The 15,163-nt window shown below is 39.2% G+C and overlaps 2 protein-coding genes across 2 annotated transcripts in view; one reads left to right on the top strand and one right to left on the bottom strand.

The window, feature by feature from the left end:
* Positions 1 to 15,163, bottom strand: part of LOC120533516 (gastrula zinc finger protein XlCGF57.1-like) — a 695,777-nt gene that overhangs the window by 237,356 nt on the left and 443,258 nt on the right. The gene's annotated exons all lie outside the window — the stretch shown is intronic.
* Positions 1 to 15,163, top strand: part of LOC120534762 (zinc finger protein 83-like) — a 49,603-nt gene that overhangs the window by 25,932 nt on the left and 8,508 nt on the right. Inside the window, exon 3 of the mRNA XM_039762342.1 lies at positions 6,688 to 7,014. Coding sequence (XP_039618276.1) covers positions 6,688 to 7,014 — 327 coding nt within the window. The remainder of the gene's footprint in view (positions 1 to 6,687; positions 7,015 to 15,163) is intronic.

Genomic DNA, 15,163 nt, shown 5'->3' with positions numbered 1-15,163 from the left:
TTTACTCCCCCGGTGGAATTGAAGAGTCGCATAGTGTGGGGGAGGAACGATTTCCTCAGTCTGTCAGTGGAGCAGGACGGTGACAAAAGTCTGTCACTGAAGCTACTCCTCTGCCTGGAGATGACACTGTTCAGTGGATGCAGTGGATTCTTCATGATTGACAGGAGTTTGCATAATGCCCGTCACTCTGCTCCAGATGTTAAACTGTCAAACTTTACTCCTACAATAGAGCCTGCCTTCCTAACAAGTTTGTCCAGGCGTGAGGCGTCTTTCATATTTATGCTGCCTTCCCAGCACACCACCACATAGAAGAGGGCACTCGTCACAACCGTCTGGTAGAACATCTGCAGCATCTTATTGCAGATGTTGAAGGACGCCAACCTTCTCAGAAAATATAGTCTGCTCTGTCCTTTCTTACATAGAGCATCAGTATTGACAGTCCAGTCCAATTTGTCATCCAGCTGCACTCCCAGATATTTAAAGGTCTGCACCCTCTGCACACAGTCTCCTCTGATGATCACAGGATCCATGAGGGGCCTGGGCCTCCTAAAATCCACCACCAGCTCCTTGGTCTTGCTGGTGTTAAGGTGTAAGTGGTTTAAGTCGCACCATTTCACAAAGTCTTTGATTAGCTTCCTGTACTCCTCCTCCTGCCCACTCCTGATGCAGCCCACAATAGCAGTGTCATCAGCAAACTTTTGCACGCTTCGCTTGAGGGGGTATGTAAACAATAACAACAATGACGTGTCCAAACTCTCTGGGCAAGTAATAGGAACGCAGACGTACAGCCAACAGTTCGATGTCCCTGCAGCAATTGGAGATTTTAACGTTTACATGTCCAGGGTTGCACCACCTTTGTGTTCACATAGAGAAAAAGTCCTCCTCCTTTTTTCTTCCCACAGGTACTTGCGTCTCTGTCCGCTCTAACTGTGCTAAACCCGGGTAGCTCCACGTTAGCATCTGGGATGATAGCTGCATTTTCTGTAGGCTCTGACATTTTTCACCAGCACAGCCAGTTCGTCGATCTTATTTGGTAGTGAGTTCACATTTCCCAGGATCACAGAAGGCACCGACGGTTTATAACGCCATTTTCTCTCTGTTTGCCTGGCTTTGATCTTATCTTTTATCTTTGCGCCGGCTCGGCTGCCCCGATATCGTCTTCTTACCTCGTCAGGTAAATAAGGAACCACACCGGCATGAGCATTTCTTCTCAGTCCTTTAAGTTGACTACTTGAATAGGCGAGTCTTGGAGTGTAAAAATCCATGTCAAATAGTAAAAAGTGTCCCGGGAGCGATTCCACATAAAAGAAAGTGGTAGAAGAGATCAGTGAAATAGAAAAAATAGAAAAAAAAGGTAAAAAGATAAAGTCATACACGGAGCTGCTGGAAAGGTTGCCACTCGGATGCGGTGCCGGAATATATATGAGCACCGTGGTGCTGTCAGTCCAAAATGTAGATTCTCGTAAGGGCATTTGAAGTTCACCGTTAATCATTTTGTCCATTTTTACTGCCACAATGGCTGCTGTCAGCTCCATTCTTGGAATCGTGACCTCCTTCAATGGTGCAACTCTTGACTTGCCCATCAGGAATGGACAATGTTTTTTGCCTTCTTCATTGGTTAAGACAAGGTAAGTGACAGTGCCATATCCATCTTCACTGGCATCTGCAAAATGGTGTATTTGTGCTGTCTTTATGGTTCCAAACCCAGTAGGTTTGAAGCATCTGTTCACTTTACAGTCTGTAAGTAACTTCAAATCATCCATCCATTTTTTCCATTTCTGAATGTGTTTGACTTCTACTTCTTCATCCCACCCAAATTTCTCTTTGCATATGTCTCTCAGAATAAGTTTTGCTGGCAGTAAGGACGGTGCTAGAAAACCAAGTGGATCATAAACTGAGCTAGCAACAGACAGGATACCACGCCTTGTAACGTGCTTGTTTTGTAACTTAATCTGAAATTTGAAACTGTCCGTTTCTGTGCACCACTGGACACCCAGAGCACACTCTGTGGAAAGGAGACTGTGGCTCAAATCTAAGTCCTTTTGTTCATGAGCTCTGTCTTCTTCAGGTATGGACAATAAAACTTCTCTGTTGTTACTCACCCACTTAGTCAAATGGAATCCTCCTTTGAGGCATAGAGCTTGGAGGTCCTTTGCCAGCTTTATTGCTTGTTCTTCTGTTGTCACTGACCTTAAACAGTCATCCACGTAGAAGTTGTTGAGAACGGTGTTAACAGCTTCCTCAGGAAATGTATCTCTGGCATCTTCAGCTGTTCTACAAAAGCATAAGAAGCACAACTGGGTGAAGAAGTAGCACCAAAAAGATGTACTGTAATTTTGAATTCTTCAAGGTCTTTACTTAGATTACCTTCAGGACACCATAAAAAGCGTAAAAGATCTGTGTCTTTATCTGGTACCTTAACATGGTAGAACATTGACTTAATGTCTGCTATTAAAGCTACTGGCTGCTTTCTGAATCTTGTAAGGACACCAATGAGTGTGTTAGTTAGGTCAGGGCCTTTTAGTAATTGTTCATTAAGTGAAATCCCCTGGTAGGTGGCAGTGCAGTCAAAGACCACTTGAATCTTATTTTTCTTTGGATGATACACCATGATGTGGGATATACCACACTCTGCCTTCATTGCAATTCAGGCGTTCTTTGGGTACTTTAACAGCATAACCATTGTCTATAATGTCTTTCATGAAGGCTTTATAGTCTTCATGGAAACCAGAATTTTTGCTCAGTTTTCTTTTGAGTTCAATAGCACGCTGTTCAGCAATACAGCATTGTTTGGCATTTTAAGTGTTTCATCCTTCAAAGGCAAATTTAAACAATAGTGGCCACCTACCAGTCTTGCAGATTCTGAGGCTATGTGTAAGAACTTGATGTCCTCCCCTGACATCTCCTTTTTTTCACAGATGCGCTCTTGCAATCTGTGTTATACTGTTTAGCAACATGTCTTCAGTCTCTGTTATTGACACACGAATGATTGACTGTTTGGGCATCTTACCACTTTGTTTTGCAGGGTCATCTACCTCTTTGTATGGTCCACCAACTGCCCATCCAAGTGCAGTCTTCATAGCATGGGGTCCACCTTCTTGGCTAGATATGAATAGTGACTGCTCGAAAATTTCTGGGTAGTTGATTCCTATTTAAAAGATCAACTTCAGAGTCAATATGAGATAGACGTACCTCTTTAAGATATGCCCACTTATCGATATCTTCTTGTAGTGGAATACTTTCTCTGTTCACTGGAATGGAGACCTGTGTGAAGACCTTTGGCAAATCAATATATTCAACATCATTGAGACCACAGACCTGTAAATCTGATAAGACAGAACATTGGGTTAGCGTTTTTGAATCATCATAATAATTACTTATTGTTTTAAGGAATACTTGCGTCCTTCTCCCTTGAAGGCTTAATTGTCTCTGGAGCCTTTCAGTGCAGATTGTTACTGTACTGCCGAGGCCTATAAAGGCGTATGTTTCTACATACCTCTCGCTCTTCTTAGATTTTACCTTAACAGGAACTACTTGCCGTGCACATTCTTCTCCGACCCCAGTAAAGGCACAAGTTCCAGTCTAAGTTTCCTTTTCAGTAGGTGTTGTCACACTAGCTGTAGCTTTAGATTCTGTTCCACTCTCTTTTTTTGATGTGCAGGATATCTGGGTGCTGAAAAGAACATGTTTGACATTTCATTCTTTCTTTACAGTTCTTAACAAGGTGCCCCTGTTTGAGACAATGAAAACATAAACCTTTAGATTTTAAAAAGTCAATTCTTTCTTTATGTGGCAGTTCTTTGATTTTACTACATTCAGCGAGGATATGCTGGTCATTGCAGAATACACAAGGCTTTTAAATGCACATGTATCGTTAACAGTCTTTTTAACTGAGGTTTCTCTTGACTCCTTTTCATCAGCACTGGAAATATTTGTGGTAAAAATACCTCCTGATCTCTGTCCGTACTTCTGAGGAGACCCAAGCTTGTCAGTCTTTTCCTTTTTCTCTTTCCTGCCATAAATAGGATGCATAAATATCTTAGCCTGTTTATGTAAAAAGATAGTTAAATTGCTAATGTCAATCTCTCTATCTTCTTCTATTTCAATTTCATAAGCTACGTTACTTCACATACTTTGTGGCATACGTAGGAGCTTTGAGAGTATAGTACGGAGATTTTCATTGCTATTAAATGCAGCTCGATGTCTTGCTTTAGTCATAGAGTCCATACAGTTATCAAGAAAGGTTGCATAGTCTCTCAAGGCCTCTCCATCATCTTGTTTTATTTGAGGCCATTTCAATGCCTTACTTATGTAGGCATCTATTACAAACACTTGGTTGCCATAGTAACTTTCAAGTTGCTTTCTAGCTTTTTTATAACCTTCATCTGGTGGCAATCGTGCACAACCATTAATCGTTTCTCGAGCTGAACCTCCTGTATATTGAATCAAGTAATCTAATTTATCTTGTGGGTCTGCTAATACATCACCGACCGCGTGATCAAAGGCTCTGATAAAATTTGCATAAGCCAGTGGGTCACCTGAAAATAAAGGGACCTGTCTGTGTGGTACTTCACCACGCGGCACAGGAGGTGTTGGAGCAGGTGCAATTTTTTGATCATTTAGCGATTTAGCCAATTCAGTGATTACTTTCTGACATTCGGATTAATTTTTTTGATATTCGGCTTTATTCTGAAATAACATATCAGTAAGATCGTGTCTGTAGAACAATGGCTGTCTTGAGGCAGTTACTGGCCGTACCTGCCTTTCGGACTGGAGATCATCTAACCTTTGTAGGATTCTATCAAGTGTCGATTGTTCAACCACCACTTCTGTAGAAGATGTTGATGCTGCAGCGGTTTGCTGTTCTGATAAGTCGCATTTCTTTTTGAGAGCATGTTTTAACTGAGGCGAAGTTTGTCGTACCTTTGACTTTGTACGATTCCATTCTTGCAATTGCATCTCTTCGAATTGATTAACTAGCTGTTCATCAGATGAACGGGTTAACAGGCTATTTGTATCTTTCAGCCACGCTACTGTAATTTCAATAAATTCGTTCCATTTTTTAGAGCTTTCTGCGAATGTCATTTTCTGTTTCTTAATTGCGCTTTCTTTACTAAGTAATCTTTTATTCGACTCCTCAGTCTGACTGTGCGTATCACGAAAGATTCTAAGCCTTTGTGCTACTTCTGCAAGATTTTCTTTAGAATCTTTACGGCTGTTGATTTCAGCCATAAGCACAGAGAGCTGATCTTTCCTTCTACTTATATGATCTTTAAGGTCTCCAATTACATTCTCTGGCTTTGAATCCATACTCTAATCACTACTAACTTCACTTGAGCTGTGCTTAGGCATTGCCATGACAACGGCTCGAATGACTGACAGCTGGCTTTCCTGACAGCAACTTCATCACAATCGGAACGTTCCAACAAAGAGGATACTTCCTTATAGCGAGGCTTCAATGACTCGGGGATAAAACACAAGCGATCATCCACAATGTCTTTTATAATATCACAGTCTCTTAAAATCTTCTTATGTTCAGGTACGGTGACCTTGCTTTCATTTACGATAATGCACAGGTAGAAGATAAGAGCCCAGTACCTCGGAATGACTCAGTTCTTTTTCTTTCGTTGACGAGTTCTGGCGCAGAAGCATCCTCTGTCCTCAGATGGTAGATTCCAGTTCAAATTCAAGGCCTTCAGGTGACAAGTTTTCTGACGAAAATGTAGCTGCGTTTTCCCAGGGTTACCAAAGTTCAGCAGCTCTAACTTAAAAAGTGGGATTCAACAAAAGCCTGACACTCAGAAATTATTCCACAGACAAAATATCTTCGTTTTTAAAAGTTTAGTTAAGTTTCAAAGTAAAACAGTTCATGCAAAAAAGAAAATTAAAATAGCAAAAAATGGAAAATGTATAATAAGAAAGTTCAGGTCTAAGCTTAATCTTGTTACATCTTGTTACAATGGGTCTGTGATTAAGTAGACTTTAAAACCATGTTGTTACAAAAACATCTTAGAGTTTTTATTTAAATAAAAGTATCCTGAATAATCTTGGAATTCAGTAATTCAACAGTATAATAATGTTTTGAATTTTTAGTTTGGATTTTAAGCAGTGTTTTTCAGCTACTGTCTGAGAATGATTAGAAATGTGCACATGCTAAGATAAATCAGACAGTTCATGATATATCATTCTTTATAAACTCTGTGCTGAAACTCCCACCAAGACTGTAACCCTACCTTGTGCTGTTGCACTGGGGGATCTCCATCCCTGCCTCGCATTACATTTCAAGGCTTGCATTATATTTTGAGATTTATGAATACCAGTACTTCTTTAATGGGGAGTGAATAGGATTTCTGTGTTTGTTGTGGTATCAAAGGGTGTCCAGCATTGTAAAATTGTGTTGTATTAGTATGACATACAAAAGTTCTAATATCATAACATCTCTAATATGAACAGATGGCGCAGAGTCATAATGGTGTGTCGTAAAGGCAGTAAACACTCCCTGAGACTGTTTGTTTCATATCTGGTCACCTGGTATGAAGATTGATTACTTACTCTGCCCATGTGGTCTCGGTGAATAACTTGACTTGGCTTCTTTCTTAACTGATGAGGACATAGAAAAAAATGGGATTTAAATGTGTTACATTTGTATTGCACTTCTGAATTAATTACACCCTGTGTTCTTTACAGAGAAAAAGAAGAAGATGCCAAAAATGTATCCAGCTGGCCAGAAGAGTTTACAGAAAGAATGTCAACGTGAAGAGGATGTCATTGAAAAGAGGAACAAAAGAAAGGGTAGGACTAACATTCAGAGACCCCACAAAATTATAAACCGTATTAAGGTGAAAGACTGTAATCCTCAATATATGGACCCAGATGAAGACTTAAACAGATTGGGCTCCAGTTTGGGCAGACGCTGCTCCTTGAAGGACAGTAATGCCCACAAGCCGTCAGAATCCTCGAAGACTAACACAGTGAGCCCCGAGAAGAAATTGTGTCCAAATCAAACTGGAGAAGGTATGTGCTAAAATAAAATAAGGCAGTTATGATTTACCTGAAGGGTGCTTTCTTGCATTTTCACTCTGCTTAGAAACAAAGGCTTTTTTAAAAAAATACGGGTTTCATTTTTAAAGTATAAGGAAAAGGAATAATTAATCCTTTGGATTGGAATGAGGAGGCATGGCTGAGTTGTTCTTGCAGTTTTTTCAGTTTGCAATTTCCTTGGTTTGGGTTGTATCTCTTTTTAATAATAATCACTAGCTTAATGTCTTTATTATGAAGAAACCCTTTTAATAGATTTTAGACAAATTAAAGAGAAGTCAAATCTGTTTGCTTGTAGCTTTCTTTAAAGAAACCCTTTCAAACAATAATGTATTGCCTTTTTACTTTCTCCACATGTAGTATTGTGGAGTAGACATGTCACCCATTTGACTGTTCAATAAATTTGCACAATTTAGACCCCTCTGAATGAAAGTGTTTCACATCTGCCTGTGTGCAAGAATCTCTGTGCATCAGTGGAGTGCAAAACCTGTGAATAGATAAACCAGTCCTGTTCACATTTATCATTAGATATTCTGAAATTGCAAAGACTTTGTGAATGTGAAGAAAATTGGTTCACTGAACTTTACTGAGTTAAAGAAACAAAATTGTTAGTTAAAGCAGGATTTCATCTAAAACGTGTGAAACATTCTATGAAATTAGTTTGAAAGGATTTTGATGCTTTTCGCCATTTCCTGTTTGCTGTCAATCCAGTATGAAAAGGGGCTGATCTTTGTGATGTGGTGGCTTTTTTATTTGTGAAGTTTTTGAAAATACAAGTTGGTACAGTACTTGAAATCTTTTTGAAATTCTCATCCATTTTAAAGCAGTAGAAAAAAATGTTGATTCAGTTCAGGTAATTTTTATTTTGTAGCACTGTTCACTGAGTGGTGGCTCTAATAAATTCACAGGTATGATCTAATGAAACATTTTACAAATGATTAATCACATAATGAGCCGTTTTAAACTGATTAACATAAATGAAACAAAATAGTATCTGTCAATGAAAATCAAATATTAAGAACACGGCCAATTATGACAAAGCTAGACAAGTGAGGATACCATGCCACCATCTTAAATAAGGAGGCAATATGACATCATGTGATAGAGCTGAGCCGCGTCAGCAGTCACAAAATGTCCACAAATTATGTGATTGATGGAAGAGTAACACGACTTATCAAAATAAAAAAAATACAGTGAGTGTTTGGGTGTTATAGTACAAAACATGACCTGGTACATTCCTAGCAGAGTCAGCAATGGGTAGAAACTCAACCGAGTCATCTTGGACCAATCAAACAGCACAAGTGTTTCTGTAGGCCTCTGTTAATTCTTTACATTTGCCCATTAGCTTCTGGCAGATAACCAAACATTTTAAGTTTTATAGAATAACCAAATCTCTGACAGAATAGCTCCTAGAAGCGAGAAATAAATAGAAGCCCACGGTTTGATACATCTTGATACAGAAAACCATAGATAGATACTATCAGTGTTTTCTAGAAAGACATTTGGTCTCGTCCGATGCGAGAGATGGACGTCTGAAGTGGAGCTCCGCTAACAGTGGTGTTATTTTTCATATTATTTGCTTATTATCCTGACATATCCTGTATTTATTCAACCCGAGAGGGACTGCTACAGTATATGTAAGCACATATAAACATGGCCAACAAGAAGGGGGGTTCGAAAGAATCGAAAACTAAAGCTACATCCAAGCTGCGATCAGCAAGCCCCAGTTCAAGATACGGCCTATCAGAGACAGACCTGGATCAGATGGGCGAAAGCACGGACTCCTCGTTCCGCTACATCGTCGCCGGCTGAGAGCGAAAAGGGGAGCGAAGGTGCGATCGTGAGTGCAGATCTGGATAGCTCGCCGATTGTAGAAGATTACCTGAAACTGGAAAGGGTTGTGAAGTCCGCAGCTTCAATTACGCAATTACTCGAGCCTGGAGCAGCGGGGACACCGGCTTCAGCAAAGTCTGCTGCTTCATCTACGGTACAAGAAAGCAACATTGAACAATTTGAACTGAAGGTGCTGCTCGCTGAGCTCACGCAAGATATAAAGAAAAGCGAGAAGGCTAATGAGAAAGCAACAGCAAAGGCATTTGAGAGACTGAAACAGGAATTGAAACAGGCCAATGAATGTCTGCGACAGGAAATCCAACAGGCAAATGAAAGGCTGCCTCAAGAGGAACAACTCGAGCTTCGACAGGTGCTGGGTAAAATTGAAGAGCGCAATCAGGAAAACTCGGTTAAACTGAGCACGCTTGCTGATCAATTGGAGCATCTTAAGGAGACATTCACGAATCGGATCGAAATGGCCGAACATTCAGCTGCCAGTGCCGAGGAAAGAGCAAAAGTAAATGACAGTTCCGAATGCAAAAAACTCCGAGAAAAACTTGGAGACAGACTGGATGCTTTAGAAGATATAGAAGGTAGAAGGTATAATGTCAGAATTGAAGGTCTGCCGGAGAATCGAGAAAGTTCAAACCCTGTGAAATTCGCAGCTGAACTTTTTTCTAAAATAATCGGGGACGACTTTAAAGCAGAATCTGAGATAGCAGTGGCTTAACGCGTACGCGGATCAAACACCATCACACCCCGACCAAGATCTTTTATAGTTCATTTGGAACGATTATCATTTAAGCTAGAGGTGATGGCACTCCTCAGAAACAAGGAAGATATTATATATGAAAATAACCACATTCGTATCTTCTCTGACTTCTCTCCAGCAACAGCTACTAAACGCGCAGCCTTCTATAATATTAAACAGTGGCTACAGCAAGCCAGTGTCAAATACAGCCTCCTGTATCCAGCAAAACTGAAAGTGGAATGGCAGAGTCAATTCTATGTCTTCGCTAGCAAGGAAGAAGCAGAAAATGAATTAAGAAAGCTGATCCCGGGACTATTCTGATACATAATAGTGAGTAATGGCGGTAAATGATAAAGCTAAGATTAATAATCTACTGTCTGATCTATTCATTTTAAAATACGGGTTTTTTTTATCAGCATATACTGTATTCTCATATATTCTTATTATTACTTAGTATTACTAGGGCGCTATCTGTTTATGTTTTATTGTGCTTAATTACTTTTTCCTCCTTTTTTTTCTCTTTTTTCTTTTCTAATTATTTCATGTGAACCCTAAAAGAGACTGTTCAATATCATACCCTTGGTTTACTGTTATTGCTATTACTGCATTAAGACTTGTTATGCTTATTTTGGACACATCTTTAACACCATCACCCAGGTTTATTATCTGGGTGTATCATCTTAATGCACTAAAATTGCTGAAGACTATATATATATTTTAAGTGCAAAATTCTTTTTTTTTTATTTTATTTTTCTTTTTTAAAGACTATATTGGTAACAAGGCGGCACGGTGGCGCAGTGGTAGCGCTGCTGCCTCGCAGTTAGGAGACCCGGGTTCGCTTCCCGGGTCCTCCCTGCGTGGAGTTTGCATGTTCTCCCGTGTCTGCGTGGGTTTCCTCCGGGCGCTCGGTTTCCTCCCACAATCCAAAGACATGCAGGTTAGGTGGATTGGCGATTCTAAATTGGCCCTAGTGTGTGCTTGGTGTGTGGGTGTGTTAGTGTGTGTCCTGCGGTGGGTTGGCACCCTGCTCAGGATTGGTTCCTGCCTTGTGCCCTGTGTTGGCTGGGATTGGCTCCAGCAGACCCCCGTGACCCTGTATTCGGATTCAGCGGGTTAGAAAATGGATGGATGGATGGATTGGTAACAAATATCTCTATCTTTTAACCCTAAGGCGCCACTGCATGGGGGCTTGTTGTGCTTTGGACGTGCTCTGTCTCTGGGTTTGTCAGAGGACTGGGACTGCGTGAAGTGGGTTTTAGCCTTACTTGGGGAGGCAAAACAGGAGTGTGGGGGTTAAGGGGGGGAGAGAAACAGAGCAGGCTTGATCTATACCTAATCTATCCTCTCAATCTTTATAATTATAACTATCAACGTAATAATAAGCTGCATGGCAACAACTCTTGGGGCAATAGGAAATTAAGACCTAAACTATCTCACTTTCAGTTAAGACTATAAAATGACATCAAAAACTCAGAATCAGTGTCTCCATGATGGGACAGTTAACTTCGTAAGCTGGAGTGTTAAAGTACTTTCTCACCTAACAGGTCTAAATGCTAAGATAGTATTTTTACAGGAAACCCACTTACTAAGCAAGGATCAGTTCCGCTGCAAAAGACTGGACTGGTCAAATGTTCCATTCTAGTTTTACGAAGAAAACTAAAGGTGTGGGAATTCTCATACATAGAACAGTACCATTTGTAGCATCAGATGTAGTATTGGATCCTGAAGGGAGATATGAGATTGTCATGGGAGACTTATCTAATTGTAAAATTATTTTGATAAATGTTTATGCACCTAATGTTGATGATAAGGAATTTATACAAAATTTATTTGCATCCATTCCCAATCTGAACACTCATAAAGTTATAATGGCTGGGGACTTTAATTGTGTTTTAAATCCACTTTTAGATAGGACTTCCTCCACAGGGGGAACGGCAACTAACACTGCAAAGATAATTACAAAGTTTATAACTGATCACAACTTATCAGATCCCTGGAGGTTTTTAAACCCAAATTCAAGAACATATTCTTTCTACTCACCAGTACATCATTGCTACTCAAGGATTGATTACTTCTTTATAGACAATAACTTCTTGCCTAAGATTAAATCTTGTAAATATGATGCTATTGTTATTTCTGACCATGCACCTATGATCTTGGAGTTGAAATTACTAAACTCACTCCACAGATGGCGCCTCAACCCACTTCTATTAGCTGACGAGAATTGTACTGAATTTATATCCAAACAAAAAAAATTCTTTCTAGAGACAAATACATCCCCTGAGATCTCTGCAGGAATACTCTGGGAAACTCTTAAGGCCTTCTTAAGAGGACAGATTATCTCATATCTTTCCCACAGAAATAAATCCAAAGCCAAGAAAGTAGCAGAGATAAAAAGCGAAATTACTAAAATAGATGAAGAACATGCCAGACTACCAAGCGAGACTCTACATAGGAGGAGGCAGGCTCTACATTCAGAATTAAACCTCTTGACAACTAAAGAAACTGAACAACTAATTTACAAATCCAGACATCATTACTATGAACATGGGGAGAAAGCTAATAAGCTTTTAGCTCAACAAATTCACAAGCAAGAAGTGGCAACGCAATCTCGGTAATCACTAACACGAACGGAGAACACAAAAATATAATGCACACTTTCAGAGACTGCTATAAATCCCTATATACTACTGAGTTTAAAGAAGACAATACACAATCTAATGAATTTTTTGGATACATTACAGATACCACAAATAGACGCTTTTAGTGTGGAGGAACTTGATAAACGTCTGGCGTTATCAGAATTACTAAATGCTATAAAGTCACTCCAAGGTGGAAAAGCAGCAGGCCCTGATGGCTACCCTGCAGAGTTTTACAAGAAATTCTCCGCTCAGCTAGCTCCCTCCTATTAGCAACATTTACAGAAGCCAGAGATAACCAATTTCTTCCACAAACCTTTCGCCAAGCACTAATCACTGTCTTTCCAAAACAAAATAAGGACTTATTACAATGTGCATCATACAGACCAATTTCACTTCTGAATAACGACGTTAAAATACTCTCTAAAATCATAGCCAGAAGGATGGAGAAAGTGCTCCCTCTGTAATATCACAAGACCAAACTGGATTTATTAGGGGCCAACACTTATCTTCAAATCTTCGATGCCTGTTTAATGTAATATACTCACCAACTAAATCAAACACCCCAGAAATATTATTATCATTGGATGCAGAAAAAGCATTTGACATGATTGAATGGAAATACCTTTTTACTATACTGGAGAAGTTTGGGTTTGGCCCGAATATTTGTGCATGGATCAAATTACATTATATGCAGATGATATGGTACTGTATATTTCGGACCCAGAAAATTCTGTTCCTGCAGTCTTAGCAGCACTCATAGAATTTCAAAACATCGCTGGTCTCAGAATTAATCTAAATAAAAGTGTACTCTTTCCAGTGAACTCTCAAGCATATAATATTAGATTAGATACCCTACCTTTTATCATTGCAGAACAGTTTAAATACCTCGGGGTTAACATCACAAGTAAACATAAAGCTCTTTATCAAGAAAATTTTGCTAGCTGGAAGAATTAACTCTGTTAAGATGAATATTCTTCCTAAGCTCCTTTTTTTATTTCAAAACATCCCAATATACATTAATAAATCATTCTTTAAGCAATTAGATTCAACAATAAGCTCATTTATTTGGAATTCAAAACATCCACGCATCAAAAGAGTGACCCTACAAAGACAAAAGGAAGAAGGCGGCATGGCTCTACCTAACTTCCAGTTTTATTACTGGGCAGCAAATATACAGGCGATAAGAACCTGGACACAAATAGAAGAACATACACAGGCTTGGACCGCAATAGAAGTAAAATCCTGCAGTACTTCTTTGTATTCTTTGCTCTGTGCTCCAATAAACACACGTTACCGGCAATACACTAATAACTCAATTGTGCTCCACTCACTTAGAATCTGGAACCAATGTAGACAGCATTTTAAGACGGAGAAGCTTCTTTCTGTGGCACCCCTGCAAGAGAACCACCTCTTTCAACCTTCACAAACATATGCAGTTTTTAATATCTGGAAAAAATTTGGAATTAACTTGCTTAGAGATCTTTATATAGACAACATCTTTGCATCCTACGAACAATTACATTCCAAATTTAACATTCCAGCTACACATTTCTTTCATTATCTTTAAATCAGGAACTTTGTTAAACAGAACCTTCCAGATTTTCCTCATCTTGCACCCTCATCCATGCTGGAAAAAATATTGCTCAATCTCAAGGACTTAGACTCCATCTCTACAATATATAAAATCATTTTACAATCCCTCCCTTTCAAAGATCCAAGAGGACACTGGAAAAAGATCTCTCAATTAATATATCAGAAAAGGAGTGGAAAGTAGCAATGCAGAGAATTCACTCGAGTTCCATATGCAAAGCATACAATTATACAACTCAAAATTATATATCGAGCACATCTGTCTCGACTAAAACTCTCCAAAATGTTTCCAGGGCATGATCCAACCTGCGAACGTTGCAACCAAGCCCCAGCCTCACTGGGTCACATGTTCTGAGCCTGCACCAAATTAACATTATTCTGGACAAAAATTTGTAATTACCTCTCAGACAGCTTTGGACTCACAATCCCTCCTAACCCATTAACAGCTGTGTTTGGGGTTCTTCCAGATGGGTTTAAAGTGGAGAAAGACAAACAAATTGTGATTGCATTCACTACACTTTTGGCACATAGACTCATTCTGATAAACTGGAAGAACCCAAACTCTCCTCTTTTAAGTCAGTGGGAAACCGATGTGTTATATTATTTGAAATTGGAAAAAATCAAATACTCAGTTAGGGGATCTGTACAGACTTTTTTCAAAACATGACAGGATCTAATCAGTAATATTTTAAAATAAGTTCATAAAGCACAAAGAATTGATTAATTTAGGTATGTTTTCAAGCCTTAAATTTTACACTGTTTGGCTTGCTCTCTCTCTCAGGGGTGGGGATCGATCTGTTCTTAACTCAATTCTTCTTTTTGTAAAAACTTGATTGCTTTGTATGGATTGCAATAAAATTAATTAAAAAAAAAAAAAAAAAGAAAGACATCTGCCAGGTGTTTAGTAGAAGGGAATACGATGCACACATGTCAAAACTCAATCTACCTTCACAAAAATGGTATTAAAACCCTTGGAGGAAGGCATATCAGTAATAAAGTCAATGGTTTACTGCTCCCATGAACTTAATTGTACCAGAGCAGTCCAACATGTAGCCTGTATAATCCCAAACATCTTCATGCATACTTTTCCACCAAAAACTTTGGCTGAAGTATCTTTAAACTCTGTGGTCAGATGACACAGTTCCAATATTTGCTTTATATAGCAGGTTGGATAATGAACGGATGCTAGGAGGAACATACACACACACAGCCTGAAAGAAGGTATTTTGGGCAGACTCAACATCTGTCATTATATTATCAATTAATGGTAAGAATATACAGGTAAAATTCCGTTACAACAAACTCCTAG

Source organism: Polypterus senegalus, chromosome 8 (genome assembly GCF_016835505.1).
Source record: "Polypterus senegalus isolate Bchr_013 chromosome 8, ASM1683550v1, whole genome shotgun sequence".
In the NCBI taxonomy this organism is placed as follows: Eukaryota; Metazoa; Chordata; class Cladistia; order Polypteriformes; family Polypteridae; genus Polypterus; species Polypterus senegalus.
The sequence above is the reverse complement of the archived record's forward strand: the minus strand, read 5'-3'. Positions and strand labels throughout refer to the sequence as shown.